Source organism: Arvicola amphibius, chromosome 7 (assembly GCF_903992535.2).
Source record: "Arvicola amphibius chromosome 7, mArvAmp1.2, whole genome shotgun sequence".
Classification (NCBI taxonomy): domain Eukaryota; kingdom Metazoa; phylum Chordata; class Mammalia; order Rodentia; family Cricetidae; genus Arvicola; species Arvicola amphibius.
In genome coordinates, this window is record NC_052053.1 from 12,846,075 (window position 1) to 12,873,173 (window position 27,099).

Below are 27,099 nucleotides of genomic sequence, written 5' to 3' on the forward strand. Positions count from 1 at the left end.
TTCCCAGACACACCCTAGCAGCGGAGCCTCTGCTCCCGATATCCGCTGCCCCCAACACACACACACACACACACACACACACACACACACACACACACACACACGTGGCCTCTTCCAACCATCCCCAGGCTGCAGCTCCTAGCCTTACCGTAAACCTGCCTTCCACGCCCTACCCTCCTCATCTTTCCCACCCCACCCTCCTCACCTCTCCCACCGCACCCTCCTAACTCAGGATCACCTCCTTGAGGGCAAGAATCTGGGCTTAGTTTTTAATAACCTCTAGGGCCAACAACAACAATTTAAAAAAAAAAAATGAAAGCCCTTTTAAACTACATTAACTGGTTGATCTAGTTGGACAAGTCTGAGCTAAAACTTCAGGGTAGAGGAGATCTATCAACCACTAGTGGGCTTTCATGTTACGCAGAAGCTGATAACAGAACTAAGCCACAGCCTCCCATTTCAAAACACTAGAACGTCCCACCTCCAAATCATAGCGAAGACGTTATTCCTGCGCTAACAATACAGCTATCCTGTCCGTGCTCTTGCAATGCAGATGGCGCTCCGCTCTGAACCCGGTGGACCTTAGCGCCTCCCGCTTTAGACCTTCACGGATTCACTAAAGGGGATCCCAGTTTACAGAGGGCACAAACCTACCTACCTAGTCACAAGCTGTGCCCAGCACTCCCTGGCTCTTAGAGCCTGCACTGAGCCACTAAATCGCTAGACTGCTTTTGCTTAGTTTGATAGCCATCACTCAAAAGCTCAATTAACCATTTAAAGGAACATTTATTTACAAGAGGCGATTATAATTAAGGCCTACTAAGTGCTTTATGACCTACACACCAGGAACCCCGAGACGTTACTTGTCTTTAACTGCGTCACAAGGCCAGTAATTTTGCTGTGGCCTTTCCAAAAAATCGTTAAGAACCTTTCCCTGTCTCCCTGAAAGAGCAAGCTGGGACGTGCCCCAGGGGCCAGTGACCACGGAATGCGAAGCCTGCGGGTTCTGGTGCCTACCTCACCTGTGCAGTTTCCTACGGGCATTATCTCTGAGTTAACAGCTGTGGAGTTCCCACAGAAAGGCTCATCCAAGGCCAAATGTGTTTCTCTTACCTATAATAATATCCTGCTCAGAAATCCCTGCTGCACACCTGCGTGGGAGTCAAGGTCAGATCACAACCACTGTGATTCACAATTAAAGAGGCGGGAGGGGGGGGCAGAGTTCTGGTTCTACCCCTGCATCTGTTTTTGACGTGACTGACCTCAGACCACCAACACCTGCTCCTTATCTCCCAACAGCAGGGACTGAGGTCATCTCTAGGAAAAGGCACACCATCAGAATAACCGCTGGCCACACTTAAAGCGGTAAGAATTCCATTTCCACTCTGACTCAGCACAGACCTAAAAGTATATGTATTCTGACTGATTCACTGAGAAGTGTTCTCTGGCCGGCTGACAAAGCCACTCAGAGCAACAAGATGCCACCCAAGGGCTACAGTAGAAACGCTGTCTCTTGGAGTCAGAAAAGGGAAAATCGGAAAGTCCCCAGTTGTAAGTCTGTCTCCAAGCAACCCTGGGATTTCATTCACAAAGTGGCTGCCAGAGCTTGTCAAATGTGGAATTTAATCATGTCCCAGAGATCGGGCGCCTGACTTTGCAGCACATAAACCATTATTTGTTTTTTACATGGGTCCAGTCTCTGAATTTTCCTTTCAAGGAGCCAGACTGGAAAGCTATAGGCACTGGGCCTGTGACCTTCACACTTGATACATGCTGGCTGCCTAGCAATCGTCTGCCAAGGGAATATTTACTTTATAATTGCTCACCATTTTCATATCTTATATTCAAGTACACAGTAACCAGGAAGTCTGTATATATGCCGGTACATCGCAGCAATATCGTCTGCACCCGCTTTCTTAGATGCTAGCAAACAGCTCGCAGTTCATTTTGCAAAGGAAGAAATAACTAAGTTCCATCACTTTTCAGTAAAATGTTTTTAAGAAAAACCAGGAAGAGATAAAGTCTATGTAACAAGCTCACACCCGGCTGAGTGCCGTGCCCACTTTAATACCTTCCAGAAGCTGAGGAAATCCAAATTTTTCAGTGTTTTCAAAAGGAAATTAATAGGATCACACAGCTGATTTTCTCACTGTGATAACCGAAGCAACAGGGCTTGCAGCTGTGCCAGAGGCCAGTGGCCTGGGCCAAGCACAGGTTTCTTTTTTCCATGGTAAAAGGCTTGTTAGCTGGGCATAAAGCTGCCCAGTGGACAACTTCTCCAAGTCCTCCTTTTCCACCGGACACGCCACATTGGGTCCTCCTGAGTGGGAAGTCCATGGGGGCTTCTGAGAGCCTTCCTTAAGAGGCAGTACGGTGGGCATGTGTTCTAGTTCTGCTCTTCATCCCTTTCAAACCCCCGGCCAGATAACACAGGCTACATCCTGGATAACAAGGCTGAGGTCCATTGGTGGAATGATTAGCTCGTGAGTCCCAGTACTGAAGACCCGGGAAGGCACCAAGCAAAAGTCCCAAGAGGGTTTTCAGGATTTTTCTTTTTTGCTATGCTGGGTATCAGGCCTTGCACACAGCAGGCAAAGGCTCTACCTCTCTGCTACATCCCCAGATGGGCCTTTTTATTTCTCTTAAATTAACCTAGATTTAGAAGTAGAATACTGTGAACAGGAGCAAATTTAAACTCTACATAAATGTGACAAAGCCCAAATTAAGTATCTAAACAATTACATTACTCTAGGCACTTGGATAGTCACAAAATATTCAGGGACCGGAGCGGTTTGGGAACAAGTTAAGGAACCCAGCAGGTACCTACTGCAGACAGACTGGGTGACCTAGGTGACAGAGTCGGGGTTTACTATGCAAAGAGTGGAGAGAGCAATGCAGAAGGACACTCAGGCTGTCTGAAGCGTATTTACTAGGCTGGACACAGTCCTGTATTTTCACACCCAGTACTGCTCACTCATATATCCTGAGCTTGTTGTCCGGGGGCCTGTCATTACTAGATAATGCAGTCCATGACTGTAACAGCTCCTACTTCCAAAAAGTCTGCACCTTGTCATCTGCACCATAAGCGCCAGGTAGAGCAAGACCATAATCACCAAGGAGTTCCAGGAGCGTGTGCACGGCTAGCTAGGGATCAACACGGTCATCTGAAATGGTCTACACTTTTAGTAGGCGCTGTTTTGCTCCTGTTTTAACAAATGAAGCTTGTCTGACCCAGAGCTAAGCCACTAGAGGCCAGTTGGTGGTGGCTCACAGCTTTATTTTTATTTATTTATTTATTTACTTACTTACTTACTTACTTATTTATTTTTGGTTTTTCAAGACAGGGTTTCCCAGTAGTTTCTAGAGCCTGTCCTGGAACTAGCTCTTGTAGACCAGGCTGGCCTCGAACTCAGAGATCCGCCTGCCTCTGCCTCCCGAGTGCCGGGATTAAAGGCGTGCGCCACCACCGCCCGGCTCACAGCTTTAATCCTGGTACTTGGGAGTCAGTCCCATGCCTTTAATCCCAGCACTAGGGAGGTGGAGACAGGAAGGGATATGGCTGGGCAGAGAAAGGAATACAAGGTGAGAGGAGACAGGAGCTCAGATGCAGTCTGAGGAGGCAGTCTGAGGTTTGGTGGAGACACTTGCAGCGTGAGGTGCAGTCTGAAGCAGTCAGTCAGAGGACGCAGTCTGAGGACAGGATCGCCCTTTTGGTGCGAAGATTCGGTAGAGGTAAAATAAAAGGTCTCTTTAGTCACTGGTCACTTTGCTTCTCTGATCTCTCAGCTTTCACCCCCTAATATCTGACTCCGGGTTTTGTTTTTTTTTTTTTTTTTTATTAAGAACAATTAGAATCCGTGCTACATCAAGGATCAAGTGAAATAATACCCAATCGCTCTGCAGAGCACCACACTCTCAATACAAGCACCCTTGGGGGACAAACCACATCCAGACCGTTGTTTAACAGGAAGCAGTGGCTACCTCTAGGACCAGCAGGATGACTGACTATACAGCAAGCACAGGAGGATGACTGTTACTTTACAAACTCTTTGTACCACACAACCATAATAAATTAAAAATATAATTAAATATACCATCCGCTGATAGACATAGGAGTCACTGGAAATCTCGCAAAGAAAATGGCACAGGCCATAGAGGTAAACCCTTGTAATTGCATAAGACAAGCTTACACAAGTTATCTCTGTAGAGTCACCAACAGGGGAAAAAAAAAGTCAAAGATTAATGTTTATGGCCCATCCAGAGGGCTGACAACCAACAAAGAACACATAAACACATACCTACTCTGCACAAACGCTGCACTTGACAGTGACGTGCACAAGTCAAGCACAGCTTGGAAGGTACTGAGAAAACAAAAGCTCTGCTGCTGCTTTAAGGGGCAGGCACCCCGACAGTGCACCACAGCACCTCGACAGTGCAGCACAGCCAGGAAGCAGCAGCGAGGAGGGTTTCTGAAAGTCTGAGCCCCACCCCCACCACTCTGGAGAGCAGCTCAACTGTGGATAGACATCCCACACACAAACTCCTCGTCCCTCACCTCTCCCCGACAGGGCAATTCAGGGAGCCCCAGTTTTTGGAGCTAAAGTATGGCAAGTACTCCTGTTGGAAACCATGCCTAAGCTGCCAGTGTCATCACTTCCCATAGGAGGAGGGGAGTTTACTGGGCACAGGGTGAGTCACCACCTGAGTCAGAGGCCTCGCCCACCTTACATCTAATCTATAAAGCATTGCGGGGAGGGGAAGGCTCAGCGGTCAGAAAGGTAGCAGGGAGGGTGTACGCCCAACAGTCTGCATGTCTCAGCCTAAGGCGAATAAAAGCCTGGCTCCTCCTGAGTAAAAAATGCCTGTCATCTCCACAACTCTCAAGAAGGAAAAGCTTACTGGGGCTTGGACAGTGACATTTTATAAAGACAGGGCACAGAGGCTAAGTGTACCTCTGCTCAGGAGTGAGGTGGGGTGGGGCCTGAGTGGGAAGGGGATCGTGGGAACAGTTCTGTCTGCTCTGAGCTAGACATGGCTTGGAGACACATCTATGCCTCATTTCTTCATCTATAGAAGTGTGTTGAAGCCATTTTTTTTTTTAGAGCAGACCCCAGCTTCACCCACAACCTGGGCAGGAGATGCATCTTTCTAAAGGTAATCAAATTCCCCCGAAGCTGGGCAACAGCGCTAGAATCTGCCTGCTTAACATACAAGGGCACCTGAGTTTTGCACCTTGGGCTTCAACGTGTCTTAAGCTACATTTTCATTTCTGAAGGGCGAGGGACACATGCCAAGCTCCGAGTTAAGGTTCTAAGAAAACACAGAAACAAAGCCCAAGCCCCGCAGGTCTTCAGAGGCCTCACGTTTCGGAACCCTCAATGCTTTTCCTAACTGATCCCAAACAACTTCTGAGAAATCAGTCCTTGAGAACCTAAGGACAAAAAAAAAATAGAGCGAGCCCCTCCCAGGTAATAAATTAATAACCTAAAGGAAGCAGGGTGGAGCTGGTGAATAAGAGACGCACTTCTAGTTGTCCAAAGACGGCCTTGTTGAGGGACAGCCGCCAGCACAACTGACATCCCTGAACAAACAGGTACTTCTCTCGACCTTTGACTCCTAAATATGTCACTGTCACATTGTACCCAGCCTAAGCACTCAGTGTGCAACTGAAGGCACATTTCAGTTTCATTTTAAAGCCGCCATGAGCTAGGAAAGTGTAACGGCAAGATCTGAGCACCCAGCTAAGACAGCCAGACTTTTTAATCAGTGCAATTTCCTCTTCACAATAATAATAAAAAAAAATTTAAGACAAAAATCTTCTAATTTCTCTAAGGATGCCGGGGTCCTCCACAGGTGGGGCCAGGTACCAGCTGTCAGCTTCAACTGGTACCTTTATCAGCTTGGCAGAATACCTTGTAAAGTACGAGACTGAATTCCAACTTCTACCATCAATGTATCAAGGTTAATTTTACTGCCACCCCATTAGACACAGTAGCAGATAAGAGGTAATTCAACACCCTCTACTGAATTAACGTTGACTTGCTAGTATATTATGACCATTTATCATTTCTAAGTATCACAGTACAGGGAGTATCAGGGAGGGGGACTGGGAGATGGCTCAGTGGGTAAAGGGCTTGCTGCCCAACCATGAGGACCTGAGTTCTATCCCCAGCACTCACATACATGCCAGGAGCTGTGCATTCCAGTAATACCAGCAGGGGCAGGGGAGTGGAAACAGGCAGATCTTGGTGGCTTGCTACTCTGGATTAAATGGCCAACTCCTGGTCCAGTAAGACCTTAACCCAAAATATAAGGTGCAAAGGGACAGAAGACACCCACACCAACTTTTCTCTACACATACATGCATAGACACACATATCTGCACATACACATACACCATGTGTGTGCACACACGAAGTATACAACAGTGTGAATATCCTCAACACTATCAAACTGTGCACTTAGAAATAGTTAACGTGAAAAACCTTTTTGTCATAAGCCTCCATTTATCCTTCCTTTAACTAGGGTAGAAGGATCCGTTTGAAGATCTGGTCAGCTCATTTTCTAGACGTCACAGACAAACATACAGAGGAATTAAACCGACTCAAAGAGCCCTAGAACTATCTAGCTGAGGAATTATTAGTAGATTTGAACCAAAAATCAACCTCAGGCCTTGCTCTGTCGAGGCTCACAGACCAACAGGGACAGTATCTACCCAGCAGACATTTTCAGAGCACTTTTCGCATACAAGGGTGTTGGCCAGGGCAAGCAGGCAGTGTTCTATTCTGTGCGTGCAAACACTCCACACCAGCCGAGCTGACCAGTGTGAACCTGAGGAATCCTGCAACTCAGCAGAGCAAAGGGCTGTGGTCACTCGAATTCCGCCCATCAGCAGTGGCGAGGGAGACAATGCCTGTGGATTTGCACTCTCTCTTCTATGTGGGGACACATGAAGAATTAAGATATTATTCTAACAGCATGATTACAGAGGGTAGGCTTAATTCTAAAGATTGGCTTTCCCATCAGAAGGCGGACAGATGCCTTCTGGGTCAGGGGGCTCATTACTATCACCTCCTGCCACGGGCTTTTGGGGCGGGGGACTTAGTATTCACAGTTCCTTCATGCAGACAATCCAAGGGTTCCCATCTGCCTGCGAGCTTCTCCCACCTCTAGCTACAGGCCTACACTGGGCAACATGACCTTTAACCTGATTCCCAAAACTTCACCCTCTAGAGGGACTACATCTATACTTTAAGGGGGGCACAAGAAGGCTGTTGAGTACTGGATAGGACAGGCACATTATAAAGAGTTCCGGTATTCACAATCCTAGGGGCAGGGTGACTAGCACTACAACTGATTAATGAGGACCCATGAACAGACACCAACAGATGGCCAAGGAGCTAGGATTGCGTCCGTGTCCATCGGCCTTACTCCTACCAGTGTCTGAATTTGCCTTCTTTGGCTGTGATAAAGACCATGGCCAGAAGCACGGGAGGAAAGGGCTTGTTTCAGCGCTGTCCACAATACAGGGCAGGGACTCAAGGCAGGGATCTGGATGCTGGAGCAGAAGCAGAAGCCACGGAGAGCAATGCTTATCGGCTTGCTTCCCACGGCTTGCTCAGCCTGCTTTCTTAATCAAATCGGCACCACCTGGCCACAGGTGGCACTGCCCACAGTGAGCTGGGTCCTCCCTCATCAATCGTTAATCAAGAAAATGTCCTACAGATCTGCCTAGAGTCCAGTCTGATGGAGGCAATTTCTCAGCTGAGATTTCTTCTTCCCAGGGATGTCCAGGTCTGTGTCCAGTTGACAAAAAACACCCTACACTCAAGGCAAACTTCCGTGCAAGCACTGCATAGCCAGGCTCATGAACTGATTGCCTGCTGAGAAATCCCGAGCCCTCCACCTCCCTGCCCCCTCCCCGTGCCTTTTACTCTGTGTTCCTACTTTAATGAGCCACTGGTGTCCAAATGCAAGGCCAACTCCCCACACCAGAATAATCCCCTGCTACTGGCAGACATCACACCTGCAAGCTGCCCCCTGCATTCATTTTCCCTTTCTTTTGAATCGTCCCCAACAACCCTGCTTCCCTAAAAGTAACTGCAAGTGTAGGCCCAGAAACCCCAAACTACCACGTCCAACACCAACTCCTGCTCTGTCCCTCAAATCCACCCCTCCCACCATCCTCCCCACACCCTTCTCCAGCCTCCCTCTTCAGGTGCTCACCAACCTGGGACACATTCTCTTCCAGCCTCCGTCTCTTCTCACTCGTCCACACGAAACCCCGCTAGCTCCACTTTCAACTTAGTCAGAATCCAACCGCTTGTTTTGTTTTCTCCTTGCTACGCAGCCCAAACTGGCTGCAAACTCGCAATCCTCCTGCCTCAGCCTGCCGAGTCCCAGGATTCCAGGCATGTCCCACCTTGCGCAACTGTCTCTTACTGTCTTCACTGCTCCTACCCTGGTCCAAGATGTCATCTCTTATGTATTACTACGGACACCTTCTAACTAGTATTATTTCTTTTGATTTTTTTTTTTTTTTTTTTTTTTTTTTTTTGCTGTTTTGAATCAGGGTCTCTTTATGTAGCCCAGGCTCCCCTTGAACGCCAGACGTCCCTGTCTTAACCTCCTGAAAGCTGGGATTACAGGGGTAGGCAGTCACACCCTGCAGCATCACTATCTTCAGCCTGCCTTTCACCCAGCCCATCCTCAATCTAGCATATTGTATATGAATGCATATATGTGTGTATAAATGTATATATGTGTATAAATGTATGTGTATATGATTGTGTGTGTGTGTATATATATATGTGTATGTATATATATATATATATATATATATATCAGAATGCTAAAAGCTTTCCTACAAAAGAGTAAACTGATCCCTAAGGCCCCATAATAGGCTTCCAAGCAGACTAGCAGTCCCCGGCTTTTTCTGCACATGCCAGACACATGCCTCTGCCCTTGTCCTCCCTCTCTTCCTCTGCAATGCCAACGTCTCAGCGAAGTCACGCCTGGCTGACCTACTGCCAACCATTCCCTTCCCTACTCTAAGCCCCTTCCTCCACTCTGTCACCACCACCTACAAAACGCCTATTTATGTTTATCGGCTCTCTTCTCCTTCAGAAGATACACAGGGACCTTTGCCTGTTTTATTTACTACTGACTCCATCAGTCTAAACACTAAGTTTTCAGCATCTGTTGGGTGAACAACACAGGTTGGCTATGGCTTCCCTGACAGGTCCAGAGCACATTCGATTCTCATGTTCCAGTGAGGATAAAATCCCTGACTTTTAGACTGAATCAGAAGACAAATGAAAATCAATATACGTGTAGACACACACACACACACACACACACAAACCTTACAGAGCTTATTTTCTTATCCCATGGCACTGAAAAAATTTTTCCTCAGTCAGTCTTCAGCTGATGCTGCTAAGCTAAGGGTATAGTGTGTATGTGTGTGAATGTGAGTGTGTGCCCATGTGTGCATGTGTGAATGAATGTGAGTGTGTATATGTATGAATGTGAGTGTGTGCATGTGTGTATATGTGTGAACATGAGTATGGGTGTGAGCCTGTGTGTTAAGAGGGATGGACCAATGTCATCCCTGCTTCCCTCCTGATAGCATCCCCAGTAGCAGGATGCCTCTCCAAAACGCACAATCCTTTCTCAACAGCCCTAGCCCTTTCTAAACACAGCACAAGCAATTAAAAGGCCTCTCTTTCCTAAACAGCCTTATCTTACAGGACCTGAGGTGGCCTTTCCAGTGTCCTTGTGTCCTTGACATTAGGACGCCTCTCAGATACCCAAAAGGTGTTCTGCTGACCTTTGGACTATTTTTATTTCTGGAAAAAACTTCACTCTTTCCAGGACTCACTGCTCCTGAGCCTCTAGAAGGGCCCAGAAGGGTCCAGAACCATCTGTATTTCCAAGTTCAGGTAAGGTCTCTTCATCAGCCTGACCGGTACAGTCTGGATCTTAAATATCCACAGGCCCAAATCTCTCTCGCCTCTCAGTCTCTTGGTAGTTTTGAAAACCTGCTTCAACACCTTCGTTTTACAGAAGAAGCACCATGTTCCTCATAAGCAGGAGGTTAGGCCTACAGCTGACCAATATGATAGCAGCTGAGTGGCTTCCACACAAAGGATAAATGGAAGAGCCTCGCACTCTGAGACCCACCCCCATTCCACCTATCTGCCTATCTGGATTCACTTGACTGAGGGCCTCCAGCATGATGGTTTAGAAAAAAACCACAAAGACTGATCTTAATCAAAGGTGCAGGTCCCAAAGAGAAGGGTAAAGTGGGTACCTGGCTAGGGAGTCTCAAGGTTAGTGACGTCTCACCCTCCCGGTCTGAAGTGCTTATCAGATTTGCTTGACACTCGGAGCACACAAATAGTTAAGGCAATCAATCCTAGCACCAAAGAACAGGCTTGTCAACAAGAAGAAACCATGGTGACCTGGATATCAGCAAGCAAGGCAGATTTCGGTAAATAGGCAATGCCTTGGGCTTCCTTTAGTATCCAAGTCTCCACGTCATCAACCTGCTTTACCTTCTCAAATTACTTCTAGTTATCATTTCTCCTTTTACCCTCTTAGGCTTAGAGTGTTTCTCTAAAGTGTTTTTCTTATACTGTGTCTGATAGGGGTTTGGTGTGTGTCTGTGTGCACGCGTCTGTGTATCTGTGTGTGTGTTTGTGTGTGTGTGTGTGTGAAGTTTCAGATTGTAGCACACGAAATACCTGGTTGGTAAGTAAGCACGTAAGCATGCAGCCCTCCTGGTTCCCCATCACCTGCTCTGGCTCTCTGCACAGACCTTCGTGGTACTTCTCCCCCGGAACTGAGAACAGTTTGCTTTCTTAATTAACAGGTTTGGAAAGTTTCTCAGCAGTCTTTTAACCATGGGAAGGTTTAGACAGCTTTTGTCAATTAGGGATTTAATGGCACGACCAGAGATTCAAACAGCAGAACACTGTGCCAAGCCGACAGATAGAGGGTCTGCTCCCTTGAAAGCCTCGGTCCTATGGACTCATCGGCACAGGGTCTTCCTGTTGGTTTGCTTATCTCGCCTTATTTATCTAAACAGAAGAGTCAGACAGCAGCAGATGAAATGCTGGTTATTCCATCCTGCAATCAGACTGCCAGGGACTGAGCTGGACACCAGGCCCACCCACCTGCCCCAGTTCCTAATTCATTCACAAGGATCCTCTCACGTTAGTTCTCAGCGGTCACTGCCTGAAGGCTGAACGCCAGGCTAACCAACAAATCTCAGAAAATGCTGCTTCCTCGCTTCCCCACGCATCCTTCAACCTTGGGACGACAACAATTAGATGCATTTTTTTGCACACAAGTTCCTTCCTGCGAAACATTAATGATGTATGAAGGACTTTGAAACATAAATCGGCCCGGGCAAGGAAGTATGTAAATGGCCCAGAATCTACACACCGAACAGGGGAGGGGCCTTCACAGTCAGACATCGGTTAAGTCCTGGCCATCAAACTGTTGGCAATCCTTCACTAACGAGCCCACCCCTGTTGCTGTCCAATTGACGCTCCACGGGTGTTCTCTGTAGTCACCTGGCTGCCCCAGTACCTTCCCCACACATCTGCTCCCTCATCTCCTAGGAATCCTGAAACCTCAAGGGGATCTGTTCACTGCTTCACAGCTACAAGACAGGGCTCTTCCGAGAGAGCGGTCCAGCACATGGTGACGGCAACCGAGTGGAAGAAAAGGGGAACAAACACACCAACAGTAGCCAAACCAAAGCCCAAGGGGTGCCTACTCATTCCAGTCGTGGAGTTAAGACCAGCTCTACCTGACCCGCCACGCTCACCTCTCACAACATGGGTTTCTCTACTTAACAAGCACAAAGTGTTTCCTCCAGCCAGAGCTGGCTGGTCTAAGGGGGCCAAGATTCTACTATTACAGGAGAGAAAAGGAACAGAGGCCAAAAATCCTGAACAGTCATGGATAGCAAAGGACAGAACAGGATGTGGTTCCAGCCAACCCTAAGCGCTGTTCTTCCCCCTTCTTCACAAACCATCTTCAGATAAGGAAGGGATGCATCTCTAGCGCACACACAGGGTTCTGTGGGAGCAGAAGCTAGGGTCCCAAGTACGGAAATTGATGCCATTGATGTGAGACAATCCCAGACGACTACTTTGTACCGAAGGGCCCCCAGTAGTTACCCTGGTGACCAGACATGTAAGAGTCCCCAGTGCCTTCCAGACTTAAAGTTATCTGATTCTAGGGCTGTACTGGCCCATAACCTATTCACACAGCATTCGGTCCTCCCCAGAGCCTGAAGGCAGAGTCAACCAACCCCAAGACTCCCATTCTGTCACTCTTGGGCCCCATAAAAAGACTGAGCTGGTAGTCAACAGTGCACCCAAGGAGTTAATAAAACATGCCCAAGATCGCTTTATTATCCTCACCATTAATTCCCACGGGCATTCCCCTTTGGTCTCTGACTGCTTTCAGGAGGTGGATTCTAGTAGTACGTCTGCCTAGACTCAAACAACCAGGCAACTTAGCAAACCCTGAGTGTCCATAGCAGCTCAGAGCAGCTTGACTATGGAGGTTAAATTCTAAAGTCTGCCTTCAGGGCAAAAGACAAATGTAATTTGAAAAAAAAAATCAGTCTTGAAAATCCCTTAGCTGGGACTTGGTCACTAAACTGGAAAATAAGAACTTTTCTGTCTCTTTATGTCATGACAATAGCTTCCCTTTCCCTAGGGACTGCAGACCCTGAGCCCTGAGCAAGGACAGCAAAGCAGAGCGTTCCCTCTCTCTACCTTAAACCGAGTGCATGGTTTGACCTTTCTGTATCTGGAAGGCACAGCTAGGTGCTCTCTTACAAAGAGGAGCCTAAGGTCCCTGCCCTCACAGAACCTATAACCCAGTTAGGGATTACATCATCCCCTGAAGATGAAGACAGCTTTAAACCTCAGAGCTGCCAGACATGTGCTGCCCACACTCAAGGGATGAAGAAACTGCTCCAGGGGAGGATATTTCTTGGCATCTGACTTTTTCTTTTTTTAAGATGGGCTGACTCAGCACAAATAACTGTGCCGTGCACACCTGGTAAGCAATTAGCAGGATTTTTTGGTTTTGCCTCATTGTCCCTTATTAAAGTGCAGAATTCATTGACCACTTGGTCACAGAAATACATTAGCTCTGGGTCTTTAAATCCACATACCACAGAATTCCAGTACTGCCCAACAGTAAAAGCGTAAACAGTAACGTATTGTTCCTAATAGTTCCTCCGAGTCTCCTTGCCTACTGTGGTTGCTTCTCTCCAGCCTCAAGGTGACACAGCAGTTCTTAGAAGATGGCCCTGAGCCACAGGACACTCTGTTGGAGGGACTGAATGCAAGGAAGCCAGCGCTTGGGAGTACATCCTCTGACCCCTGGGTAGAGACAGCCACATCATTTGGTTGGTAGAAGGAGCTTGATCCATAGCCAGTTGCAATTAAGGGTAAATAGGAAGAAAGTCCATGTACCGATACTTAAATAGATAGCCCTGACCTATATGGGAAGCAGCTCAATGAATCAACACACTAGAATACATTTCCAGAACTCAGCAGCTTGCCAGATTCTCTGCATCTGAAGGACATTTCTGATTTATCCTCTTACGGATAGCATAAACACACGCATAAACATAAGACTCTGGGTAAGACATTTCGTGGCCTTCAGCTTCCGTTTCTCCATCCAGAAAGGGGACAAATGGACTAGACGATCCCTAGCTCAGAAAACATGATGGAGTAAGACCAACAATACCCTAAGAAGATGGAAGTAACAGTCAGCCTGGGAAACTCCTGAGAAATTGAGGTGAGTGGCTGACCAAAAGACCAACCCACAAGAAGAAAATGGGGAGATCAGGAGGGCAGAGAATCTCTCCAGGAGCGCACCTCCTCCCAGGTTCAGACGCGGATCCATACCTTCCCAGAAGAGTCCAGTGAGTCACAGGACGGCTTTACCCACAGTCCCCACCATGCACCTTCCACCTCTAGAGGTGACTCAACCCCAGGACAGACTGAAGATTGTGGCAGCTCACACCCAACCTCAGTCACTCAGTTCTCTGCTTAATAACCTCTGGGAGGCTAATTTATCTCCTGAAACCCTGGATGATGTCTAGAGGGCCTAACCAACCTGACCATCCAAAGTTCAGCAATACCCACTAGAGAAAGTTTAAATTACAGGGGGGGGGGGAAGGGAAGGGTTTCAGGCTTTCTGTAACTGCATTTATTTGATAGTCACACATACCTTGTCTCAAAGTCGCCTGTTCAGTAAGTTTGCTTCCACAATGGCTCTAAGCCTGAGATAAGCTGCTTTGGAGTTCATAAATATGACGCAGAGTTTAGGATATTAATTACCTGAGGAAGGGCCTTCGGTTTTGACATGAGACAGTCGTAGAATCACAAATGCTGTCAAGTACCTGACAACTACTGTAGTAGGCCCACAGTCTCTACTTTTCAATAGCATTACCATCGATATTTCCCGTTTAACCAGCAGGTGTCCATGTGGAGTGGGGGGGAGCAGAGAGGGGGAGGGATGTGGAATGGGACGGACAGACACTGAGCAACAACCCGATTAAGCAGAAACATCTCCACTCTACAGATGAAAAGACCACAGTTTAAAGCAAATGATTAGCAGCTTAAAGGGTCAGGAAGAAACCTAAATTCAGCTTTCTACACACACACACACACACACACACACACACACACACACACACACACAGATGCTCCCAGTGTTTGGAAACTGGGCCCTGTGTCCCATCAGTCTCACTGGCTCTGTCATTTACACCCACATCCTTTTCTGTGAAAGGAAGCAATGGGGTGACATGGGCTATGTCCACTGACTCTCCTTAGAGGGTCTATGCTACTCTTCAACCCGGGACACTCTACGTCAGGGTCAGAGGAACTAGACACACAATTCACAGCCCCCTGGGACGGATGCCGTTTCTGCCTCCGGGTTCCAGGCTATGCCACAGTATCCCTTATGTGGGTCTCTACTCATCTGAGGGTCTGACTGTTTACTTTCTTCCACCAGCCTCTATGGAGTTTTCAGTAGGCATCAGGCCTCAGTCCCTGGAGGACCTGGAGCAGCTGCAAGAGCAGAGCAGCCCAGCGGCAGTGACAAGTCTTAGCAAGCCCGAGGCTGCTCGCCTTAATGACAACAGAGATTCCTGGCTACGGGCACAATTGCAGTCTCTATCCCAAGGACATTGCTTGCTCCACTTATTCCCCATTAGGACGTGGGTCCAGGAAGCCAGTCTCTGGGGTCTCTGATACAGAGAAAATGTCAAAGGGAAGGGATGCTTTCCCTCTGTTGGACCAACGATCACGTCTATACTAACAAGTTCAAATCCTCCATGTAGGTCATGTGTGTCTGCCGCGTATGTCATCCATTGGGTTGACAAAAGGAAAAAGAAAAACAAAACCCTTTCACTTCAGATTTACAGCTTACCAACAATTGTTTCCGGACTCAGACCCCCTCCCCGCCTGGGACCATCCCACCCCCAGTAGATTTCTCTGCTTCACCTAGCAGGTGTTATTAGAAAACTCCGACGTTAAAATTCTGAAGTCCACAATATGCACAAAATCCAAAGTTGTTAACTAGCTGACATCGGGTTTTCTCCAGTTTAAAATCATATCGGCCTCTCCTTCCCCCTTGACTGCACTCTGCTCTCTCCGCTCTGCTGGTCCTGGAAGGACCGGGGTTCAACTCAAGGCCCGGGAGGGGAAGAGGACCTTTTGTTGTCAGAACGACTTTCGGGAGCCTGGATCAAGAATGCAGCCCCACCACGACTGAGGCGACTAAGCTCCAGAAAATCTTCTCCAGTCAAAAGAACTGGGTCATGTGGGAGCCAACACTGCTTAAAAGGGAGAACCAGTCGCTTTCTCCTGGAAGAAGCGCTTGTGGGGGTTGACTGTCACTTCCGACCCTTCTTTGCTAAGTCTCTGCTCAGATAGGTCACGGTGGTCTAATTCCTCGGTGGGTTCCACCCAGCACTGGGGCCCAAGGATTCCTGGATGTTGCGGCGCGACCAGGGAGCTGGGAGAGGGAGCTAGCACACCACTGAAGACGTTTATTTCACAGCTGATCTAGCCCTGTGAAACAGGTGCTTTTAAAAAAGCCTGTGAAAGTAGGAGAGTCCACTCTGCAGGACAAGTCACACGGGACAGCGAAAAAGTGGCTTCCCAACTTCCGCGGAGCGCGCGAGCCAGGCAGGGGACAGGACGACTGGAGAGTTTCTAAGAAAGGCCTGGATCTCCCTCAAAGACTTTTTGTAACCCAACGTCCCACCACTGTCCCCGGCTCACACGTGAGGCTCAGCAAAGCGTGCCACCTGCCGGGGTCTGTGCAAAATAAGCCGGGAGAGGAGAACCGCGGAAAGCGCTTGGGGCAGAGGGGGGTGATGTCCTCCCGGGTCGGGCCTGGGGTCTCCCCAAGGTTCTCCTTCCTCCTGGGACACGCAGAGCACCGGGCGCGGAGGGCGCGGCTGGCCCGGCCCCACAAGTCTTGGACCGGAGAAATGCAAGCGCGCAGGGGAGGGCAGGGCAGGGCAGGGCAGGGCCGGGCAGGGCTGGCCCACGGATGGGCTCTGGGTACGCGGGACGGGAGGCAGCAGGGCGCGCCCTCGTTCCTCCCGGCGCAACGCGGCGCCCCGGTGGGGGTGGGAAGAGTCGGGAAACTCACAGCCGCTTATCCTCCGGCTGCAACTGCCAGTGCATGGCGAGCGAGAAGCCGAAGAGGCTCCCGGGATCCCCCGATTTCCGGATCACGTTGTCCTCCCGGGTGTCCAGGTTGAAGGCTGCGCCCAGCCGGGCCAGAAGCCCCGCGGACAGGTAGAGCAGGCACAGCTGGCCCGCGACCGCCATGGGCGCGCACGGCTGGAGGGACGCGACGAGCTGCAGCGGCCGCAGTGCGCGCGGGCTCGGGGCCGGGGCCGGGCTTGCCTGGCGCGCCGCTGCGGCCACTAAGCTTCGGTGGCCCCTGCGCGCGGCCCCACCCCCGGCCGACTCGCGCTCTCGGTCCGGCCGCTCCCCCACGGCCGCAGCTCGCAGCAGCTCAATGAGCCCGTTGTTCTCTAGAGACTCTCCGGCGTTTTATCAAGTGACGAGGGCGCCGGCCCCGCCCCGCCCCGCCCCGCCCGAGGCCCGGCCCGCCTTGGGCACCTTCCCTGCCGGCCCCGCCCCGCAGCGGCAAGCCCGCGGCCGCCCTCCCACCGTCCCGCCACCTGCCCGGAAGCGCCCCCTGCGTCCCGGAGCCCGAGAATGCTACCCGAGGCGTCTTCCTACCTGTCACCGAAGTGCGGTCGCGGGCGCCTGAAGCCAGCAGTTTTCGGAGCCGTAGGCCGCTGTGCGAAGTCTTACTTGGCTCATCCATTCTTCGGGAGTTCAAGACACGCCTAACCGTGCCCACCTCTTCGGGATGGATTGATGCTGCTCACTTGCTGGCTCTCCAGGGACCCAAGCGTCGACAACGTGACACTAGTATACTTTGATAGGGCCTTATTACTTAAAAACACAGTTGTCTATCTCGTTTAATCCTAGGAAGTGGGATTTTCTTTGCAGATGAAGGGGGGTGGGGATGGAAACTCAACTGACTCTTAGTCCTTCAATGTGGGACCCTGGAGTTCAGCTATTGTCCCCTTTTCTTACCCAAATTTTCTGATTTAGTTTGAACGCCTAGAGAGAGCTCCGAAGTCCTAGTGGGTGGCTAGAAGGTTTCTGCCTCCCGGGCTTTGGGTGGGGCTTCCAGGAAGGTGGTGCCTTTGAGGCGTCCTTATTTTAGGATAGAAAAATTTGCTTCGGGACACTCAGAACTTGGCTGAGAACAAAATAATGTACATTTTAATGCCCCGTTTCTATTACCCTTTGCCATTTAGTACTTTTTTCATTATGAATGTAGGCAGTAAAACACAAAGGCAGGAGAGTATGTATCAACAACCCAATCATCAGTAGAAACTATTGTTTTCTCCAGGACATTTGATTGTTGCAGATGTCTCAAATTACAATTGTTACCGTGTAGCCTCCCTGCTAAATCCTGATGTATGTCAATAAAGAAGCAATATATTACTATTGCAAAAATATGTTAACTCTTAATATTTTATTAACATTTTGAGATAATTAGTTTTCTAATTATATATTATATATAATTAAGAACATACATGTTATGCATGGGGTCTTGGTCTTCTGAAATTTGCTGAAGGGGCTTTGGTCTACTCTGCTTCCTGTTTTTGTAATGAAATATTCTGACCAAAAGCAACATGAGGAGGAAAAGATTTATTTTATCTTATATTTCCAGGCCCATCACTGAGGGAACTGGGGACAGGAACCTGGAGCAGAGACCAGGGATGAAAGCTGCTTCCCGGTGTACTCCCTCTGGCTCTTTAGAGCCAGCTCCCTCCTAGAAGCCAGGACCAACTGTGCAGGGCAGGGTAACATCCCAGTGTGCTGACTCTCCTGAAGCAGGATAGTGGTCTTTCTTTGGAGCCGAATATCCAGGTATTGGCAATGGAAGCAGAGTGCAGGGGGGGAGCCGCTTAGGAAGCTGTGCGAACATCATCAGGGGTCTTCACGGTGGCAGCAGCTGCCAGAGTGTGTCCCTCAGGAGATGATCCACTTCCCCACCAGTCAGTAACATCTAGCCCACATTGAGTCACATCTAGCCCACATTGGGGGTGATGGATCGAAATGCAGATGAACTTTAAGATCATGGTTTGAGCAAACGCATTTGGATGAGGGTGAAAAACTGTTGGAAATGACCATCTAGTAAAGTGGGAAGTATCAGCAGTGTGATGTTTGTCTTGTTTGTTTTTATTTTTCAAGACAGGGTTTCTCTGCGTAGCCCTGGCTGTCCTGCAGCTCCCTCTGTAAACCAGGCTGGCCTCAGAGATCTGCCTGCTTCTGCCTCCCTTCGTGCATCCTTCGCGACCACCAGAAGTGAGACAGAACAAGAAGTAGTGCCAAGGACAGGTCCCCAGTGACCTACTTTTGCATAGGCCCCACCCCACAGGATTGCATCACCTCCAAAGAACTCCATTACATAACAAATCCATTGGTGGGTTAATCCAGTGAATTAAAAGTGTGCACCACCACTGCCTGGCTTATTCCCCAGGTTTTCAGTCAGTTTGAGACTCAGTTATTATTTCCATTCAAAAACTGAGTTGGGTATTTTATAGAAGTGTATTGTAAAGCGGCTAAGAGATTGCTCTGTGCCCTCTGAGGACATGATAATCTCTGGGGTCAAAGGAATGAAAGTAACGGAGGTAAAAACATAGGGACAGTAGCAGGAAGATCTGTCGCTGATTGACTGTTAATTGATGTCATAGTTCCCAGCCCTGTGTGGGTGTTACCATCCCCTAGGCAGGTAGTCCTGAGTTATATAAGAGAGCTGGCTGAGGGAGAGAGACAGAGACAAAAAGAGATAAATAGGTGCTGAGGGGGGTAAGAATGCAAACCTGTTTATAAAGGCTTACTAACTACCCTGTGTGTGTGTGTGTGTGTGTGTGTGTGTGTGTGCGCGCGCGCGCGCGCGCGCGCGCGCGCGCACATGCCTTCAGAAAACAAGATGGGCGCATTGCAAGAAGGAACTCTGTAAACCCTGTTACCTGTTACTTTGTTTAAATGAAGGCTCAGAAAAAAAAATGGGTATAGTGGTACACACCTGTAATCTCAGCACTCACAGGCTGAGGCAGGAGGATTCCCATGAGTTGAAGGCCAGCCTAAGCTACATAGCAGGAGCCTGTCCCAATCCCTCCTCATCTCAAAAAAGGTTTAGAAAACAAAGAGAAGGCTGGGCGGTGGTGGCGCACGCCTTTAATCCCAGCACTCGGGAGGCAGAGGCAGGCAGATCTCTGAGTTCGAGGCCAGCCTGGTCTACAAGAGCTAGCTCCAGGACAGGCTCTAGAAACTACAGGGAAACCCTGTCTTGAAAAACCAAAAAAAAAAAAAAAAAACCAAAAAACAAAAAAAAAAAACAAAGAGAAATATGAGAGCCTAATTGTAATATCTCAGGAGAAAGTTTCACAAATTGAAAGCCTTCACGGAAAGGCAGGGAGCACCATTAGTAGAGATGTTCACTCAAAGAAGCGTTCTGGAATTCTTAGGTTTACCAATGTCTCAATTTCACTCACATACTTGCCAAATGAAAGTTTTGTTTATTTAATATCTCACAGTTAGCAGGAATCTTCCTTAGGTTTCCATTGCTGTGAAGAGACGCCATGACCATGGCAACTCTTATAAGGAAAACATTTAAGCCAGATGGCTCACTTACAGTTTCAGAGGTTCACTCCATTGTCACCATGGTGGGGAGCATGGTGGCATGCACGCAGATTTGCTGGAGCAGGGAGTCCTACATCTTAACATGCAGGCCACAGGAAGTTGACTGACGGGTCACACTAAGGCCTCAAGGCCCGCCCCCACACTGACACACTTCCTTCAACAAGGCCACACCTCCTAATAGTATCACCGGGGTAGGGGGGCATTTTCTTTCAAACCACCACAGTAGGGGAATTTTCAAATATTTTGAAAGAATTGGTCACCCATAGAGAAGTATGGACAATCTGTGCCATACCCAATATCGTTTCTACTTCCTGAGAACTTGAATCATTTTGCTTTCAGAATATCCAGTTTGCTTCTTTAGACAACATAGAAACCCTTGCATTTTGGTGAAACATCTTAACCCAGACTTACATTTTCTGGTAGCTCTTCAAGGAGAGGCCAAGTGTCAGAGGTTAGCACAGTCTGTGGGACCTTGTTCTTGCCTCACATCCTGCGCCTGCCTTATACTAAACGTGTGGTCCTTCATCGCTCCATTTTCCCAGCCGTGTGGTGGGAATGGCCTGCCTTGCAGTTGCTTTGCAGTTGATGAGACACAGTGTGTTCATAATATTGCATTACCAACCTCCGCTCAGCTCAGACTTCCCGACCTGACAGCTTTCAGGAGCGAGGCATTCTGACCCATATTATAACTTTGTAAATAAAAACTAGACATTAAACGGTTTCAAATGAGACGATTCTCAATGACACGTGTTTGTGAGAAAGTTTTCCCATGGTGCGAGTTTTTTTCTTTATATAAGTGCTAGGAGGTTATCTCCTCCATGCGGAATTGTAATAATTCTTGTTTTCGTTTTTTAGGTTGTTTTATGTGTTCTAAATTACAGTGCTTCTAACTGGGGCAAATACCTCGTTGGTTGAAGTCAAAAGAATCCCAACTGCCAGCTGTCCCTTATTTTAACACCCAGATCTATTTTAAAGTAAATTGCATTTGAATGTTTCTAATTCACTTACAGTGAGGTCATTAAAATATTGCAGACTGCCATTTTAGGGGAAGAATTTTTTTTTCCAGAGAATTTTTCTAAGTCAGGAAGCCACACTTTGCCAGCCAGGAACAAACTTAATCCTTAAATAAATCATATTCAACATAACAGTGAATTCCCAACTCCAAGACGAGACCCTCAGGTGCAAACTTGGTTCTTCAGCCCTAATGTTACCAGGAAGAAACACCACTCCCCCCCCCCCCCCCCGGGCGGTGGTGGCGCACGCCTTTAATCCCAGCACTCGGGAGGCAGAGGCAGGTGGATCTCTGTGAGTTCGAGGCCAGCCTGGTCTACAAGAGCTAGTTCCAGGACAGGCTCTAAAGCTGCAGAGAAACCCTGTCTCGAAAAACCAAAAAAAAAAAAAGAAACACATCTCATGTCATACATATTGCAGTCTTGAAAAAGCTAAGAGTGAGTTATTAAAATTAATTCGTTGAAGGGAAAAATCACTTGCTGTTGTCATTCAGCCTTTCGTCTCTGTGACAGTTTGAGCAAATAGTTTGAGGAACTCCGGAAGGACTTAACTTGGTTCACGGTTTAGAGGTTTCAGTCCTTCGTCTGTTGCCGTCATTGTTCCTGGGCTCTGAGGAGGCCAAGCGTCATGGTGGAAGGGTGTGGGGAGCTGCACTTTTGACTTCACGACTACCAGGAAGTGGGACAAAGAAGGGTCCAGAACAAGAAAGAGTGCCAAGGACAAGTCCCCAGTGATCTACTTCTGCGTAGACCCTACCCCACAGGATTGCATCACCTCCAAAGAACTCCGTCACACTCCATCAGTGGGTTAATCCAGTGATTGAGTTAAGAGTCTCAGGTCCCTTTCGCTTCTCAATGACCGAATGAGCTGGGGACCAAGCCTTCGAACACCTGAGCCTCTGGGTTGGGGTCAGCGCCAAACCAACACTTGCTGTCTACAAACGTATGCACTGTGACAAAAGTAAAAGACAGGACGTTGTGAGTTAAGTCTGAAAGCAGCCATCTCTGCGGCGGGCGTTAGCTCCGGGAGGGCGGCCAGATCTCACCACTGCCCACCTGACTGTAAAGTGTGCCAGTTCCGGGAGGGCGGATCAGTGTCAGCACTGCCCACCTCAAGGCCTGGAACGAATGACTTCTTTAGCTCCCAGGTGTGTTTTTTTTTTTCTTTTCTTTCCTTCTATAATTTAATTTTGTTTTATGCTCATTGGTGTTTTGATTGCATATATGTCTGTGTGAGGGTGTCAGAACCCCTGGAACTGGAGTTACAGACAGGTGTGAGCAGCCATGTGGATACTGGGAATTGAACCCAGGACCTTCTGGAAGAGCAGCCAGTGCTCTTAACTGCTCAGCCACGTCTCAGCCCCAGTTCTCTTTTCTTTTTGAGGAAATGTTTAATTTTACTTTATATTTATTTAAGTCTATGTGCGCCACCTGTGCGGAGGGGCCTGTGGAGTCCAGAAGAGTGTGTCAGATCTCCTGGAACTGGAGTGACAGGTGGTTGTGAGCCACCAAGAGCAGGCAGAGCCCTCCTCCACCCCATCACTCCAGCCCGCGAGGACTCGGGATTCTGATCTGAAAATCTTCGGAATGCTCACCTTACGGGATTGTGAGGTGGGAGATATGTAGCCAGCATCTTCTCTTAAACACTCAGGGAATAAAGCAGTAGTGTGAAAACGCCCTAGGAAACAAAACGAGATACTTCAGTCTGCAAGCATTAAACAGAGAGAATACAGAAATGAGATCACGTAGGCCCACTCTTACTTCTCTAAGTAGAACCCATTCGTTGTGGTTAGAGCTCGCAAACAGCCCCTGTCAAACCATGGTTTCTCAGCGGCTGAGGCTGAGTAGCAACAAGCTTGTGTTTCTCTCGGGTTCTGGACCGCTTCCATCTTACCAGTATTTGCAGAAGCAGCAAGGCATACTGAACTTGGCTCCGGAGCTGCAGAAGAGACCAACGGTCCAGGGGACCAGCTGGTGAGGCGGCCTGGTGGGAGAAGGAGGTGAAAGCAGAAGGACTCTCCTAAGTACCTCCTGAGCCTTCCCCTTGCCACAGTCCAGCCACTCGGCGGGGAGAGCTTACGCAATGCGTCCTTTGCTGCCAACTGAAAAATCGCCGATATTGTCCTTGGAGATTTATGTTAGTGATACATATTGTTGTGGATATCGAAGAAGCTTATGCTACTAAAAGGACATGCTATTGGGCAGAGGGATTAGACCTTATATTTATTTCTTCAAAAGCTTTGAATCTGAAGCTGGGCTTAAGGACACGGCCTTAAGTCCTAGCACTTGTGTGCTGGAAGCATGAGGAACAGGGGCTCAAGTCCCTGGTGTGAGGCCACTTGGGCTATAGGAATCCCTCTCTCAAATCCAGAATTAAAGAAGGTAAAAAGGAATTGAACCTGGAAAGCAGGCCAGTTGCTTATTGCCAGAGCAACTGAGTTCTCAGTAGATACTTAGCGGATCTCTTCTCCGGGCCCAATAACAAAACATTCAAAGACAACTCAGCAGAGTCTGTAACGCGAACTACATAGAACAAATAACAAAGGAAAAAGGGAAGAATGCAGAAAGTTGACCCACTGACTGGCTAAGAATGTCCCAGCGACAATGGCTGTGCTGTCCTAGACCACATGACCAGAAGCAAAGGGCCAAATGTTTCTATATTGGTTGATGCATTTCTGGGCATCCCCTGGAGACAAAAGAGAGAACTTGGCTCTCTGATGTTTATATCAGATTTGAGTTTTAAAAAAAAATCTGTAGAAGTCAGGGTGCAGTGGTGCATGCCTGCAATCCTAGCTCTTAGAAAGTGGAAGCAGGGGGATCAGGAATACTCTCTAGAAGCCATCAAGTTAGTACATCCCCGTAAGGTAAAAGACATTGTCCTCAGTTTATATCTGGAGACGGAGAAACTGGAACTTTTGTTGAGAGACACACTGCCTATATCTGACCAAATCAAGAGTCAGGATTTCCTGAGTTCTGATTTCATAACCCAGACCACTCCCTCAGGCCCCTCTTCAGCCTTGGCAGGCAAAGAGTCCACTGAGACCCCATTTCCTGCTTCCAAACATGGAATTGTACCCGCTTCCCAAGTGTGATTTTGATCCAGTGTGTTTTCTGACGGAGGAAAAGAAAGCCACCAGCAACATGTTAAATTGGAATGTTTCTATATAACAGACGCTCCCCGATCCATCTTCCTGCTCAGAGGAGGATGTGAACTAAGCAAGCCCACACAGGATGTGGACCATCCTAGAAGCCGGAACTTTTTCAGTCTTGGGCCTTTTAGGAAAGGGAGTCTCCACCCCACCGTTCTAGAACCTTACCCTCCTTAAGTAACCATCCCATCCCTGGCTGCTAGCAGTTGCGGAAACGGTTGGATCAATAACTCATCTGTTGAAATGGGGGTAAAGTACTGAAGACAGAGACAGTGACCTCTTTGAGTTTGAAGGATTTAGCCAAGGATGGGGGGCAGTGGCGCACACCTTCAATCCCAGCACTCGGGAGGCAGAGGCAGGCAGATCTCTGTGAGACCAGCCTGGGCTACAAGAGCTAGTTCCAGGACAGACTCCAAAGCTACAGGGAAACCCTGTCTTGAAAAAAAGTTTGAAGGGGCTTTTAGAATTTACCTATTTATACTCTGTAAAGAATCCAAATGCCTTCTATTTCTCTGAGTGTTTGGTAAGGTGATGGCTACAGGAAGCAGATGATAGCTCTGGTGGTCATAAGCAATTCCTATCCGGGTTTGCTTTGTGTAGTGTTTTGAGACAGGGTCTCACCATGTAGCCCAGGTTACCCCTGAGTTTATGATCCTCCTGAACCTTCCCTGTGCTGCAATTACAGGACTGTTGTCACCATGCCCAGGTTCCATCCATATATTTTAAATAATTAAAATTCAAGAAAAGGGGCGGGAGGGGGTAAGGTGGGGCTGGAGAGATGGCTCAGCAGTGAAGAGCACTGACTGCTCTTCTGAAGGACTTGGGTTCAATTCCCAGCACCCACATGGCAGCTCACAACTGTCTGTAATTCCAGTTCCAGGGGATCTGATACCTTCACACAGACATACATACAGACAGAACCCAATGTACATAAAATAAAAAATAAATCATTTTTTTAAAAATTCAGGAAATAGTGCTATATATTATTTTATAAATACATTCTAAAATTCAAGTAGCGTCAACATACCGTACACATATGTATATGGTAGAGGGAGGGTCCAGTTATTTTCCACCTCGGATAAAAATGCAAAGAGAAAACCTTATATAGGTCACCTTCATTCTTAGACAGGTTGTCATAGACAAGCTTGGTACCTCTTACAGAGTGGTGTGATTTATCTAGTCATGTGGCTTCAAGCTATAAAAATGTCAGGGTTTTTGGCTCTAGGGATCACATAAGCCATTTTTGTATCCACAGTACCAAACACTAGGCTAGAACATAAAGTTACACCTAAGAGCAAGTGACTACAAGATAGGCAAGATGGCTCACTGCTAAAAATGCTTGCTACAAAAACCTGATGACCTGGGGTTTTGGTCCCTGGACCCCAGGGAAAAGTAGAAGGAAAGAAGAGAGTTCTCGGGGTTGTCTTCTGGCTCCACACAGCCTCTGTGGCAGCAATGTACCCCCCCCCCCCACACACACACCATGTGCACATAACACACAAGCCTTTTCAAATTGAGGACTATGGTACTTAAGAGTTCTCGCCAATCATTTTTACACTAAAACTTCTTTGAAGTTGGTGGTGGGGCTGTTTGTCTGCTTTAGGAAATGCATCACCGTTGTATTATACGCTGAAAATGAAGCACAACCAACAGTGTGCTGTATCAGAAGGGCATAGCATCCCTTCCCAGGTCAGTAATTCCCGAAGATATGGAAAGCCCCTGCATCAAGTCAGCCAACTTGCTAGGCGCCATTAGGGACTCAATTCTCTGAAGCTATAATACAGCCAGCGATGGAAGGAAAAAGCGGAAGTGGACTTCTAGTCTGGAGTGGACATTCTTAGCACAGAGTTTGGGGAGTTTGAAAGGAGAGCGGAGACGGTGAGGGTACTTTAGAAAGGGTCACCATGTCTGCAAATCCAGACGCTGAACCAAGCAGCAGACTCTTTGGAGGGCCGGTGTTCCCATCTTGGGTCTGCTCTCCGAGTGCCCACAAAGCTGCCAGCTCCAATGTACATCTATCTCATCGCCGGCAGAGAAGACATAATGTAGGAAAGAAATGGTTCCCTAGACATCCCCTGACAGTCATCCTACCCGACAGTCAATAATCGGGCCTGTCTCTGCATCCTGCCCGGTCCCTATCACCACCGCACAGGTGCAGGAGGAAGGAGCGTGGAAAGGGGTCCCAGGAGAGATGTGCTGAGTCTCAGAGCGATGTGGCTGAGGTCTGTGAACTTGAAGGACTTTCTAGGGTAGCGACAAGACAGAAGGAGAGGCCCTTCAGTTCACACCTGCAGTGTGATACATTGTTCAGAGCCACACCTGGAGTTTACACGGAATTCCGGGGACCCATGCCACGAGTGTGGTCACGGGAATGGGCTGGTACCCCACAAGGAGAAAAGTGACAAGAGCTTGCAGTGTGTTAGCCCCAGAGTTTAATCAGGACTCAGTTTGCTTGCTGATTTACTCGTGGCCAAGAGTAACAATTCCAAGCAAATGTTATCTATTAGAAAGCTGTGTGGTTACTCTGAGTCATGTATTCTTAATGGCTCTTGCAAACGTTACTAAATATTATTAAGTAGTTAGTGTTTATCGGGATTAAAAGCCATGATGTCAGGAGAGGGGCCTCAACAGAGCCAAATTTAGAGC

The 27,099-nt window shown here is 48.2% G+C and overlaps 1 protein-coding gene across 2 annotated transcripts in view; it reads right to left on the reverse strand.

The window, feature by feature from the left end:
- Positions 1-16,984, reverse strand: part of Itga6 (integrin subunit alpha 6) — a 66,627-nt gene extending 49,643 nt beyond the window's left edge. For both annotated transcript variants that reach the window (XM_038337649.1, XM_038337650.1), the window contains exon 1: positions 16,705-16,984. In XM_038337649.1, the coding sequence (XP_038193577.1) occupies positions 16,705-16,886 (182 nt within the window). In that variant the 5' untranslated portion in view covers positions 16,887-16,984. The remainder of the gene's footprint in view (positions 1-16,704) is intronic.
- Positions 16,985-27,099: the final 10,115 nt, after the last annotated feature.